Consider the following 14,082-nt stretch of genomic DNA (forward strand, 5'->3'; position numbering starts at 1 on the left):
CTGGTTTTCCAGTAAACATTCAAACATTACAAATGTGCGATATTGGTGATAAATTGAATAGCCAATGTCACTGAGCAGAATCTTTACTCATGCAAATTTCATTTGATCAACCAATGTAATTGCAATAAGTATATTTTAGACCAGGAGAATAGGGTCGATAATGGTCGTTATCTTATCACAGCGAGGCTCATATTGAGCGTGTGCATATTGGAGGTGTTTTAAGTTAACACGCGCGATTTCCTCCCTACCGGGAATGCGCTCGTGATGGAGTAAACACGTTAATCTGCTCAGCATTATCTCCCGCGGACAGAGCGCGACAGTCGTGTCAGACCGACCGTTTTGCAAATAACAGGCGCTATTAAGCAATTTAAGATATATTCTTTTATAATGCAGCGGAATCTGTGGACATCAGTTCAAGGGGGTTTGCAGGAAGTTATTTAGAAAGTATATTACATAGCTTATCAAAAGAAATTATTTTACAGGAGGGCATGGCGACTTGAGAGCCTGTGGTTTATAAATAAATAAATAAAAATTAAGCTTACCTGCTCTGACTCAGAATATGAGTCCTTAGAATTACTTTTGAGAAGTCGCTCCTCTTCTCTCACTCGGACAGGAACACACAGACGTGCATTTACGCATACGCAACTACTTTACAATTATATATATATATATATATATATATATAACTCTTAAGAATTTTCCCCAAACGATAAGAAATAAAAAGGCAATTATTAAACAAAAAAACAAAAACAAACAAACAAACAAACAAAAAAACTTCACAGGTGTCTTTGTTGTCAGAATTAATGTGATTGATTCATACAGTCAGCTATTTAAAATGGCAGTCTAGAAATACATTATTTGTTGCAAAAGTTAGCAAATAGTTCGGATTAACTTAATCAAGTTAATTCTCAATACACAGATCGGTGGTTTTCACGCCATTGTGTGCTAACCCTTAAACCCAGCCAATCTCTTATTGGAGAAGTCATTCACAAATCCTTCAGTGACGTCAGCTGGGTATAAAACCGAGCAGGAGTTCAACTCAGCCACAAACGAATTACTGAAACTGTTGCGCACGGTCACTGTAGCTGCATTACACAGGGGGGGAAAAACACTCTTGACAATTCACTTTTTCTTTTTTTTCTTTTTTTTTTTTTCTTTTTTTTTTGCGATTATGAGGGAAACCTGCCACATTTAAACGGACTACAAGAACATTTTAGTACAGCTGCCACCAAAACTCGAACTTTTTTTTTTTTCGCCTGTAATGCCCGCTGGGATGTTCAGTATCGACAGCATCTTAGCAGAGAGACCCAGTTGCAAGGACTCGGTTCTTCTCCATCGGAATGCTCCGGTTGTGTTTTCCAACTTGACGGAATCCTTGTACACAGCAGCTGGCGATTTTAATGGACTCTATGCGCACACAGGACCTCCAGCTCCTAACTTACAATCGGTGAATGGAACCAGGCTAGGCTATAGCAACTACTATTATGGACAACTTCATGTCCAGGGGCCGACTGGGCCAGCTTGCTGTGGCGCAATCCCAACCCTTGGCTCGCAGCAGTGCCCGTGTATTCCTACAGGTAGGCTATGTTACTTTTTGGCCAAAAAAAAAGTGAATGTTTCGATATTCTGTAAATAAATTGTGTGGTGGATTTTCGATATTTTTTTATTTTTTTGTAATTGTAGAGTGAGTTTGTTGTTCTATTCACGTCCAAAAAAGTGGTAACCTGCGTTTATTACCATATACAGTATAAGAGCTATTTCTACCCAATCTAACCGTTAAAATTAGTTTTGTTGATCTATTCTAATATATTCAGGTTGATTCGGTGATGTTAAATGTTTTTGGCTTGAATAAAACCAGATAATTTCACCAAACGAAGCAAACTTTTTAGGCTAACATTTCCAGTGTATTATTTTAATTAAGTGTACATTTCATTTTAAGGCTACGACAGCGCCGGATCAGTCCTTATTTCTCCAGTCCCCCATCAGATGATGTCGTACATGAACGTGGGCACTTTGTCCAGAACCGAGCTGCAGTTGCTCAACCAGTTACACTGTCGACGCAAGAGACGACACCGAACCATATTCACCGACGAGCAGCTGGAGGCACTGGAGAACCTTTTCCAAGAAACCAAATACCCTGACGTTGGCACAAGAGAACAACTGGCACGAAAGGTGCACCTACGTGAAGAAAAAGTGGAGGTGAGTAACTTGGTTCTTTTTTTAGTTTATTTTATTGGGTCACACTTTACATTTTTGTGTTAATGATATTATTTACAATATTAACAACACTGTATAATGAACTGCATGTACAGACCTACTTAATGAGTAATTATTTTGCTGAGCTGCTTGTAATTACACACTGCTCTTCTTATTGTTAACTTAACATGTAGCTAATATGTCCATAGTGTTACCGTTTGTTTTTCTTTATTAAAAGAAATGTAATTTTAGGAGGACAAATAGAGACGTCACAGAAAAGTTACGCACGTTTATATATAATCCGTGCGCCACGAACCAAATAAGCCACATTTTTTTTTATCTTAAAACCAATTCAACATTTCGTGTGTCATCAATAAAATTTGCGTTCCTTCAAATCATATTAAGGATTTTACCCTCTATTCTCGCTTAGGTTTGGTTCAAAAACAGACGAGCAAAATGGAGAAGACAGAAACGGTCGTCATCAGAGGAATCAGAAAACGCACAGAAATGGAACAAATCCACGAAAACAGCCACAGAGAAAATCGAGGAGGGCAAAAGTGACGTGGACTCAGACAGCTGATACACAGAATATGAGACCGGAAAATCTTGCACAATTATGATTCGGACTTTATGTACATATTGTGAGTAGGATTGAAATGTGTTGTCATGACGTTGCACAGATGTATAGTAAATGTTACCTTTAACAATTTTATTGTTATTTATATTAATTTAAATCTACACAGACGAAAATAACATGGATTCTGCCCATAGTAATGTTACCTTATATATACTGAAAACATTTTTAGCTGAAGTTTAATTAAAGTCTTGTCGTAATAAGATGTTCTGGAATTGGCTGTAACTGAAGATATATACGATGGCAGGACGATCAAATTGATTAAATCAACGTTTAATGTCGCCTGAAAACTAAAAAGAACATAAGCAAATATTAAAATCATATCTAATAAAATTGTTTGATTTTCCCTACTTATTGAAAATGTTGGAAATATCATCTCAAAGAACATTCTTTTTGTATCGAGGTAAAACTGAGAATCCTCTTAAGATACTTATTGATTATCAGCATTTATAGAATTTAGCTGCTGGTTATATTATACTTTATAAATAAAAGTTTAGCCTTATTACGTGTTTATTACCAAATTTGGCAAAAAATATAGGTGGAGACATGTTTCTCTTTTGCAAGAAGCGACATGGTGGACAATTTTGGCTAATTCTTAATGTTCATTTTTATCACAGGGGTAATTTAAAAGATATACCGTACTGACCACACTTTAATAAGTAAACAAGTTTATTTAGAACTGAACATTACAATATCACAAGAGGTCTCATTTTTATCTCTTTTATTTCGAATCTCAAATCATAATTTGGGAAGAAGTTGATTTACGAGCTGATACATGGACCGACGAGATTCTGCATTATGTCGTCAGTTATGCCACACCTGGCCTTTCTGAAGTGATGACCTCATAATCTTCAGCAGAATTATTATTTGATGAAGTAGCAGTTATTGGTGTACGAGGTGCAAGCACGAAAAGAACGTTTAACTCTCAATTATTTTTCCACTGACATTTAAACTGCGACAGTTTAATTCTGGTCGTATTCCCGTCTTTATACGGGTATTTAATATAAATATTTAGATTTTGAATACGGCTATCCATATCTTATCTGTGACTATGGTGAAAAAGATATCAAATAACACATCTCTGAACAACATATACACACAATATTGTTGCAGAGATTATTTGTTGTCATTTTTACTGTTTTTTTCACGATAAAGTGATTACAATAAATTGCGGTGAATGTTGAAATGAACATATACTGATATAACTAATAGATTAAGCCAGCATTGCATTTTCTTTAAATAATAAAAAAAAATAAAAAAAATAAAAAAAAATAAAAAATAAAAAAAATTATATATATATATATTTTTTTTTTTAAGTAAATACTATAGATAACTATATTTTTATGAATATTTTTTGTTTAAAAAAAAACAAAAAAAAAAAAAAAACACTTTAGCTCGCTGTTTTAAACATGAAATTCCACCCAAATGCATATTTCTACCACTTATAGGCGCAGTATGCGTTCAGTGTTATTTTGGCAATATAATGCGTTCTATGTCTAGTTCACAATCGCTATAATTAGTTTTTCTTTCAGTACTCAAATACACTGAAGGCATTACAGAATAATTTTATTTTAACCCGCCATTACAACTGTAAGTGGTCGCAACCAGTAAACTTTAAGGCTACCTTAACTTTTACCTGATCATTTTTAGTCAATGTATTTCTAAACCAACTGTTTTTTTCCCGTTTTTTTTCTTCAGAGACTAATTAGCTTATTATTTGATATTATTAGGCCAATAATAATAATAATAATAATAATAATAATAATAATAATAATAATAATACATTTGCCCTGGATGTTATTAGACTACCCCTAAAATCCAGACTTATTGATTTAAGGAAGATAGAGAAATCAAATCCATTAACATAACAAGCATCTCAGTGTGTGCGTGTTCATCTGTGTGTGGAACAGACAGGGTACAGCATACATATTTAAATGAATGATTACATATTAGTGTGTTTTAAAGGTATGTTACTTATATATGATTTGTGACACTGGCAACTTGCCAGTGTCATGCCTCCAAGAAAACACCCTTTTTGGATTAGATTGACAAATTGGAAGGCTGCTCTTGATGAAACACATATCTTAAGGTTTGAAATGCAACAGTGTGGACCGAACATTTATTTGTTTTTGTGTGCTTATGCATTTGGACTATTTATCATAAAAAACAAATGCCTATGCCCAGTCTATAAATATGGTATATTGACTCAGGGCAGCATGTTTACCCAGGTATGAAGCTGGTTAAGTGAGACCGTCCATCACAAAATTTACTAAACACCCCATCAACGAAGACATTGGTCATTTTTTTTTTCATACTTAACAATTTGTCATTCCTTCACAGTAAATAGTTAGTGGGGTGATTTTAATTTGCAGTCTGCTTTTCTGTTTATTTTAGGTTTTTTTTCTTTCGCTCTCTCTCTTCTTTTTTTTTTTCAAAAACAACACACCAGGCTAAAATCACACAGGAAAAATAAAAAATACTAAATCTCTTAGGTGGCTTTTTAAAACAGATTAAAGGAGGGCAGTGCAGGTACTTAAAGATTTGGCAACAACACAAACCAAGAAACAAAGCATGTCACACTTATAACCCTTCACGCGTCTAGTGTGATTTATTAAGTGTTTCTTCTCCTGAGTGCCAGCGAGATCTACAAAGAGCAGGACTGAGGCCATTAATCTTAGCTTTGCTTTTTTCCCTTCAGTTTTAGGCTGTAATTTAGTATTTCAAAAATTTAATACAAACTTAAAAAAAACAACAAAAAAAACTTTAATGCATAGTTCCCAGAACTTGGAAAAACACAGGTGGAGTCCAAGAAAAATTAGACAGTGAGTTAAGTCCAGGAGTAGATAAATCTTTCATCCAGTGCTTGCTTTTTAAGAAATGCTGCATGTTGCCCTCTTTCAAAAGAGTATTTTTCTCCGTATATTCTTACATAACCTAAATCTCTATGTGTTATGCTCGATTAAAAGTTGATAGTTTCCTTGGCTGATGTAATCAACTTCTAAATTACTGCTTTGATTTGTGAATCAATTGTATTAGTGTGGTCTGTCTTAACTTTTTTGAAAGTTGTGGCTGCAAGAGTGACAGTTTTTGGGTGGATTCTCCATCTAAAGATAGAAAAGGGTGTTGGCCATCTCTGTGGTGCATTTCGAGAAACATAAAATGGCCTCCTAACGCAGGAAGGAACTCTGAATGAAAGTAAGACAAGACAAATAATACATGTTTTTATCATCATAAGCACTTGCTTGTATCATTACCATATTTTTCTTCTATATTTCAGTAGGATGACCCGTGGTTTTCCCTCAGCAGTACACAAATTATTGAAAGAAAAAATAACCCCCCTACAATACAACATTATCGAGATATGTTTTTTTTTTTTTAGATGAAGGAAACAAGTACACACCAGCATGTATTTATTTTTTTTCTATAGTGAACTTAGCACCTGAATAGGCTTTAGCAATTGTGGCCCTTCATTCATCTCTAGTGTGTGTAATTACTATGCCTGTCACCACATTCATTCCAGCACGCTAGCTACCAACTGGCTTAGGTTAGCATACCTCCGCTCTGTAACCACACAGTCGCTGAAAAGCAGGGGACCCCAGCACAGGAATGGCAACCAGCAGCAGACACTTATCTCTCCCAGGTAAATCAGGTAATCATACACTAAGCCAACTTTCCCCCAATTTTACAGGGCTCAGATCACCAATTTATGTTCTCTGGGCCTTTAAGGTCTGGCTCTTTACAGAAGGTCTAACGTTTTCACTCTGACTCTTCCTGCCAAACCAAACAAACACAAGCAATATGAATGAGCTGTATCTAAGGAGAATGTATGTATGTGTGTGTTGTGTGTGCTTATGCACTGTACGTTCATTTGCGAGGGTGTGCTCTGGGGAACCACGCTCGTTTGCTTGGAAATCAGGAAGGGCCCATCATATGGCACTGCCCTGGTTAGTGCTGATTAGCAGTGTGGGCTAACCTCAGTCCTCCGCCAGGGTCTGCCTCTGGAGGCAAGCGGGTGTGGGGTGAGCAAGTGGGAGGGGGAGTGCACACTTTTGACCTGCTGCAGAACTTTTGGCCCTAGTTCAGAGCAGCCTCTGGGGATTGTAGGACTCCATTGCACAGGAGTGTAAGACCACTTTGAACAGGCACACACATGGGAATGTAGGGCCTACAACACTCTCCAGAGAGTTTAAGACCTTTACTACACATGCAAGTACACTCAGATTAGTATTTGTGTTATTCCACAACCTTTAGAGCAATTTACTCCCTCCAAAGCACACCACAGATGACAGGCTGTTGCTGAGACCCAACAGGGAAGTCGTTGTTTTGTGACCTCATAATGTGCCCTTTGCTTTCCAGTTGGTGAGAGCTGAAAGTAAATAAAACAATGTGGGGATTAATGGAAGAATGATTCAAGAGCTCTGCTCCTCCTTGACAGAGAAAATTGCATGCATTTACAGGAGATAAATCTAAATTATTTGCTGTATCAACAACACAGGAAGCTTAGATTCTGAATGATAAATCATATCTGAAAATAAAAATCTGAGCACGGATTATAAAGAGTAATTTTCTTTGACATGAAAAAAATAAGGGAAAAATCCAACATGCTGTTTGGGATATATCATTAAAGAGGTCTCTCCTGATAGAATATAAACATATTGAACGCGCCGAGAACAAATGATTGAAGAAATTATTTCCTAGAGGCTTTGAAGGGTCATTATTTCCGGACAGAAAATTACATAGTGCGTATCATTTTACATTTGGAATAAATGGCATTTTCAGAGGACAATTCCTGTATATAATAAAACATGAGAATATACAGTATGTCTTGAATACAAGGAATATATAATTTTCGAACTTGGGTTTTCAAGCCGCATGGAACTTAAACAAGTATATCAAGAACTGTTTGAAATAACGCAAGGAAACATGAATTTAGCAGAAAACCCAAAGGCACAATGATGTACGACACTCTGATAGATGAAGAGCAAACAAAGATTTAGAGCAAAGCATTTTCACAACAAATGAATTATCAATAAATCACTATGACAGATTTACATTACTGTGACAAATGAACTGCTCTGTAAGCATTTGCTAACTTTTCAAGCCCCATGTGTGTTTCCCAGAGACAGTCCTACAATAAAACCAAGAGAAGCATTATGTTATCTATTAAAAGCAATTTATTATCTGACATGCATGGGGTATTAAAACCCAAAAGATTAGTTCCTCAAGACCGGCAATCCAAATAAAACGTGCATTGTATAATCTCATAAAAATAATAGTTATAATTTGCAGATCATGGATCACAATTTCCGTGAAAGAGAGCATGGATTTAAAGTTCAGTGGGATAAGAATCAAAACGTTCAACCAACGCATCTCAAAGACTATCATGTGTTGAGGGCTTAGTATTATTATGAACACATTGAAACTGGATTCACACTGCTCAATACGTGCAGGAGTCCCGAGCTGCCATCTAGTGGATCAAAGTTGTAATACCGAGAGCTCCAAAAGCTCCAAAAAGCAGATAAAGTCAGCATAAAAATAATCCATATGACTCAAGTGGTTTAACCAATGTCTTCTGAAGTGATCCAGTTGGCTTTGGGTGAGAACAGACCTAAATGTGACACTGTACATCTTAACAGCAGTCACCTTGGTGATCATGATTTCAAGCTCGATTACTCTTCCTTTAGTGCCATCTAGCACTTTGCATGCGTCAAGCACTAGGAAGTGTAATAGAACTTGAAATCATGATCGTGCCTAGAGACTGCAATGACAAGATGTACAGCGAAAAAGTTACATTTTGGTCTGTTTTTACCCAAAACCAACTGGATCACTTCAGAAGACATTGATTAAACCATTGGAGTTATATGGATTACTTTTATGCTGACTTTGGTGTTCTGGTCACCATTCACTTGCATTGTATGAACCCACAGAGCTGAGATATTCTTCTAAAAATCTTTGTTTGTGTTCAGCAGAAGAAAGAAAGTCAAACACATCTGGGATGGCATAAGAGTGAATAAATGATAAGATAATTTTCATTTTAGGGTGAACTATCCCTTTGACACCAGGGGTTTTCAACCTTTTAACCGTTTGTCTATTGTGAGCTCCCGCTCAACCCAAAATCATAATATACAAAAAAAAAAAAAAAAAAAAAAAATAATAATAATAATAATAATAATAATAATATAGACCCTTAGCTTACCTGTGATGCATCCTTTTCACTTCATCTGACAAATGACAGACGACAGACCGGAAGTCAGCCATTTGAATAGAGAGTTGTACGGAGGCTGCGTGGAGTTCCGACAATCTGCGGATGCGGAATTTTCCGATACGATTTGAGTGAGCTTCGACATTTCAGTTTGTGCGACTAGACCATATGTGATGTAGTATTCATACAAAACAATGTGTACAAATTGAGAAACGGATTTTAAACCCATTCTAAACGCCTGCTACTTCTGTATATTTGACGATTATGAATGTATAAATCAGAAATAATTTACGTTGCAAATTTATCACAAAAGGTTTTTGTAATTACAGTAAATTAAATGTAATTAAATTAAATGTCTACGTGTCATTTATTTCTGCACAAGCAAACCACGCCTACTTAAAAATCAAATTTCTACTTCTTAATTGCTAAATTATGGTTGTTAGTTGTTAATGATCATAATAATAACTATAAAAACTTTTAATTGTAAATAATGATGAGAATATAAATAATAAGTGAATATTAATCATGAATTTCACTGAATTTATCAATTTGCTCAACAAAATCACACACAGTAATGTAATTCTGAAGTTTGGTAGCAAACCTTTGGTAGCTTCTTTAATAAAATCCATCGCAAGGGAAATGTCAGTTCACCACAACTGCCACAGGAGAAATACGACCGTCGTCTGTGAATGGTTGATTGTGTTTCTGAGAGAACATCATGTGAATCCGTGGTTCAGTACCTGACACAGCTGGTCGTAAATCAGCCTTAACTGTCAATAAACTCGAGCGGTCTACTTGTTTTTTTTAATTTTATTTGAATATATATTCATTTGAATATTTAATTTGGGTTTAGCTTGTCATTGTTAGTTTGGAAGGTATGTTTAACCTACTTCGGGTGTTTGGTTTGTAAGAGTCTTAGTTTCAAAGGTTTTAAACCTCAGCACCTCAGAACATACAACACACTGTGGACATGGTTCGTTATGTAGTTGAATTACAATTTCATATTCTTCAACTTCAAATTGTTTTGTTCAGTCTTTTTTGCTCCACTTGAATGAAGGCCTAAAACATTTGTAACTTTATTACATCGTTGTAATAAACATTTTTTAATCGACTTACATAGGTAATTTAGCGAATCATTCTCGTTCCCTTCCATTCAGGGATGGATTGGCCATCGGGAGCACCGGTACTTTTCCCAGTGGGCCGGCCAGTTGAGTAGTTGTCCATTCAAAGTGTGACAAAACGGAGAGAGCATAGCAGGACCCATCTCTCTCATCCACACAAGGCTGAAGGGATTTTAAAAACTTCAGTCACTGGGATGAATCAAAATACCCCACCACTAAAAAACACTGTTATCTCAGGCCACAAAGTCTTGCATTTTTAGGATTCTCTTTGTATTACAAGATTGAATTGTAATATCCTAGCGGCACAGCTGTAACTTTATCTAATATAAAACTGTTTGTTTTTTAAATACAAACTCTTCAGGTATTCAGTACACCATAAATGAATATCCCGGGTTCAATACAAGTTAAGCTAATTTAAAGTCATTTGTAACATGTTGATTACCACAAAAATTTATTTGGACTTTTCTTTAAAAAAAAAAAAAAGGTCACACTACACTTCGAGCTCCATTCATTCCCTTTCAAACGCATTCAAACTCAGGAGACCGGAAACGCAAGCTTATGTGAAGAAATTTTGTACAATGCTGCATACCAAAGTTCCAAGTTTTTAACTAATCTGCATGACTAGAAGTTGCGTGACCAATAGAAGATTGAAATTTCACACACTGACCTCTTGGCTCAATTCAAAGGATACACATTTCAAAGCTGTGTGTTTCTGTTGTTGCTGGAAAGTGAGTAGACGGTATATTTAAAAATGTATTATGATATTTTTTGTGAAGTGTTACATGCTAAAACCAGAAGCTCACCTGCATAACATTATATCCTGGTCCATTGTGTTGTCCGAAATTTTTTTTGCATGCTCAAAGCCTAGTGTGACCGCCCCTTTACAGTGAGGCATTTACAACAGAAGTTGGGTCAATCTGTAAATGGTAAAATACTCACTGTTTCAAAAGAAAAGACAAAAGATGTAAACAGGATGCATGTTAACATGATTTTAGGACTAACCTTTTCTGTGAAAAGATATATAAAATTTTACAACTTCATTGCCATGACGACACCACGCTGTAATCCCTAAAATGACTGAAAACATGACATTTTAATCAACTTTACAGCTTTAATAATGCACAAGTTTTAACAGAATAATTAATATAAATGCTTTTTTAAAATTATAAGCTACCAATTTCTGCCTTTAAACCCTTCAAAAATGGGCCCTGTTCACTTCCTTTGTAAGTGCCTCACTATAACCTCGATTTTTGCTTTTTTAAAGAAAAAGAGGGATGAGTCAAATTTTTTTTTTAAATTATTTTTATTATCAACATTATGCCTCAAATGCAGTTGATTAAGCTTAACTTGTATTGAAACAGGAATATTCCCTTATTTTAGCCAATGATTAAAGAGGCCCAGTGATGATTAAAGTGTGCCTAAATGATGCAAATTACAAATACTAAATTTACAGTGAACGACTAAGATGAAACAAAACAGCAGGAAGCTGAGACAGTGTCCATACTCCCTCCCCATAGTTCTGCTATTTTCCTCAATTAATTCCCTGACAGACGATATCCACCACGCACTCTACTTTCCACAAAACGTATCTCAGGTTAAACATGCAATCAAAGCACCAGTGTCGTGAGAGAAGGATTGACCTCTCTTGGCAGCCTTACCCAGAATCCCTTCAGTCATAACAAATCTGCCCCATGGCTGCTGATGGACAGCTGGTTTATAGCCAATGTCAGGCATTAACAGATTTGATTCGTATTGGAAGAGGAGGGCTGGGAGCACCACCAGAGTGGTGGGTGGCGGCCGGCAGGAGTTTTATGCCATGGCTTCTGCATGATTCATGGCCCAGGGAGGGTTTCTACTCTCCACTGATTTAGAGCTTGCTCTCTCTCTCTCAGGTTCAAGAAGTTTTATTGGCATGGTAAAAAACTTTACATTGCCAAAGCATCGTCATTATATAAATACATATACATGCATTTACACTCATTTGCAATAAACCCGTTCATAATCTGTATGTGTTTACAGTATTAAACTATATAGTACAAAACTGTCCCCAAAATGTGAGCTACACATGATTCAATCTTCCTATTAGGACATTCAGGGGTGTTCTGAATTAGAAAATTGGTAAATAATTTGTTTGTTTATTATCGATTCAAAAATACAAAAAGTTTTCCTTGAGGGGTAGGGATAGGATTATCAACTTTTCACCATGCAAATATGGGTTTCGCCGCTTAAAGAAATATTCCGGGTTCTATACAAATTAAGCTCAATCGACAGCATGTGTGGCATAATGTTGATTACCACAAAAACAAACAAACAAACAAGCAAAACAATCTACTTGTCCCCCCTTTTCTTTATAAAAAGCAAAAATCAAGGTTCCAGTAAGGCACTTAAAGTGGAAGTGAACGTTGCCCATTTTTGGAGGGTTTAAAGGCAAAAATGGGAAGCTTACAATTTTATAACCAGTAGTGGTTAGCAGTGAGATGGCAAGAAAACAGCAGGTCAGTCAAGAGCAAAGAGCCAATCATAAAAGTGGGTGTTTGCTGTCAAGTCTTAAAGGAGAAGCAGCACCAAAACCAAGCATTTCTGACAGAGGGTCAGAATGAGGGTGGAAAATGTTTTTACTAATATTGTAAGTGAATCTCAAAAAACATTTTAAAATAATAAAAAAAGGCATGTCATGACCCCTTTAAATACAGTATAATAGGGCAGAGAAGCGTAAAGCCATTTGCACTGGATCCCACCCACAAGCTCACTTTGAACAACGTGTACTAATTGTTAAACACCAAACACAAAAAGGAAACAGACAAAATACAGGATGTCCAAGGTAATATGGGACAGCTGGTAACCCTAATTAGGGGATGGGCTAATTTCAGTCTAAATTAATATAAATACAATAAAAAAATGTTTATGTGTGTGTGTGTTTGCTTTTTGTGTTTGGTGTTAAACTAGTAGGCTTACATATTGGTCAAACTGAGCTTGTAGGTGGGATGCAGTGTGGTTGGCTTCACACTTCTCTGCCCTGAATTTAACACACATAATCTGAGACTTGTGAGGACCCCGTAGCAGGAGCGGGAAGCTCTCATTAAAGAACATGTGTGATGTTTTATGAACTATGAAATTCACTTAAGACCAGAGGAGGGAAAAAGAACTGCACTAGAATAAATATTTATCAGCGTTATGGGTTGACTTGAGCAAGCAGGTCAGAAGAGCAGGCTGCAGGATGAATGCACGGATAAGAGGGGGAGTGAAAGAGAAACCGATACACCAGCATTTCTCAAACTCCTCTGATTACAGCCTCACTCTCTTGACCCTGCGAAGGCAACAGTGTTGGCAGCTCCCACAAACTAATCTTCTGTTGCTAAGTGAGTAATTGAATGTGAGAGCTTATGTATTTTTGTAATGAGCTGACAGCATATTTCCACTTCTTGCCCAAAAGGTTACCCTAATCAACATGGTCACGCTGTTTCTCTCAGAGTGACAGCGCCACGCCAACAACATGACAAAACGCTCAGCTGCGCGGGCTGCGCAGATGTCTGCCGTGAGAGACCCGTCTGTTCCCGTGCAGAGCGTGGACCATTGGCACGGAATCAGTGTCAGTCCACAGTATTTATCTCACAACAGAAATTAATAGTTGTCTTAATTCCTGTCTGAGCATTGGGAGTCAAGAATGGGGGGTTGTTATGCGACACCCACGTACTGAAGGAAAGAGTGCATATATTTCCCGTTGACCATTGTTATTGCTTGTGGGATCAATGACTGCTTAGACCTAAAGGGGAATCAGACGGAAAACATAGTTAATATGAGGTGGATTCTGTCTTTTGCATCTGTAACTTTAGCTGACGGGTTTGTGGGAAATCAGCGCAGACCATGTCGAAGGGCTATCTGGTGCTCTCACTTAGGGCAGGCATGCAACCACAAATACTTCCCTTTTC

The 14,082-nt window shown here is 36.7% G+C and overlaps 1 protein-coding gene across 1 annotated transcript; it reads left to right on the forward strand.

The window, feature by feature from the left end:
• Positions 1–1,064: 1,064 nt before the first annotated feature.
• On the forward strand, positions 1,065–3,131 carry gsc (goosecoid). Its single transcript, XM_051722187.1, has 3 exons — positions 1,065–1,577; positions 1,940–2,199; positions 2,627–3,131. Exons 1-3 carry the CDS (start codon positions 1,262–1,264, stop codon positions 2,774–2,776), a joined length of 726 nt encoding a protein of 241 aa, XP_051578147.1. The 5' UTR covers positions 1,065–1,261; the 3' UTR covers positions 2,777–3,131.
• Positions 3,132–14,082: the final 10,951 nt, after the last annotated feature.

The sequence above is a fragment of the Myxocyprinus asiaticus genome, chromosome 17 (assembly GCF_019703515.2).
Source record: "Myxocyprinus asiaticus isolate MX2 ecotype Aquarium Trade chromosome 17, UBuf_Myxa_2, whole genome shotgun sequence".
Taxonomy (NCBI): domain Eukaryota; kingdom Metazoa; phylum Chordata; class Actinopteri; order Cypriniformes; family Catostomidae; genus Myxocyprinus; species Myxocyprinus asiaticus.

What these genes read in the sequence shown, in the direction of transcription:
- gsc (XM_051722187.1), top strand. Translation starts at nt 1,262, where the DNA reads ATGCCCGCTGGGATGTTCAGTATCGACAGCATCTTAGCAGAGAGACCC. An exon ending in GTGCCCGTGTATTCCTACAG is followed by an intron (nt 1,578 to 1,939) that starts GTAGGCTATGTT and finishes TTTCATTTTAAG; the next exon opens with GCTACGACAGCGCCGGATCA. An exon ending in TACGTGAAGAAAAAGTGGAG is followed by an intron (nt 2,200 to 2,626) that starts GTGAGTAACTTG and finishes ATTCTCGCTTAG; the next exon opens with GTTTGGTTCAAAAACAGACG.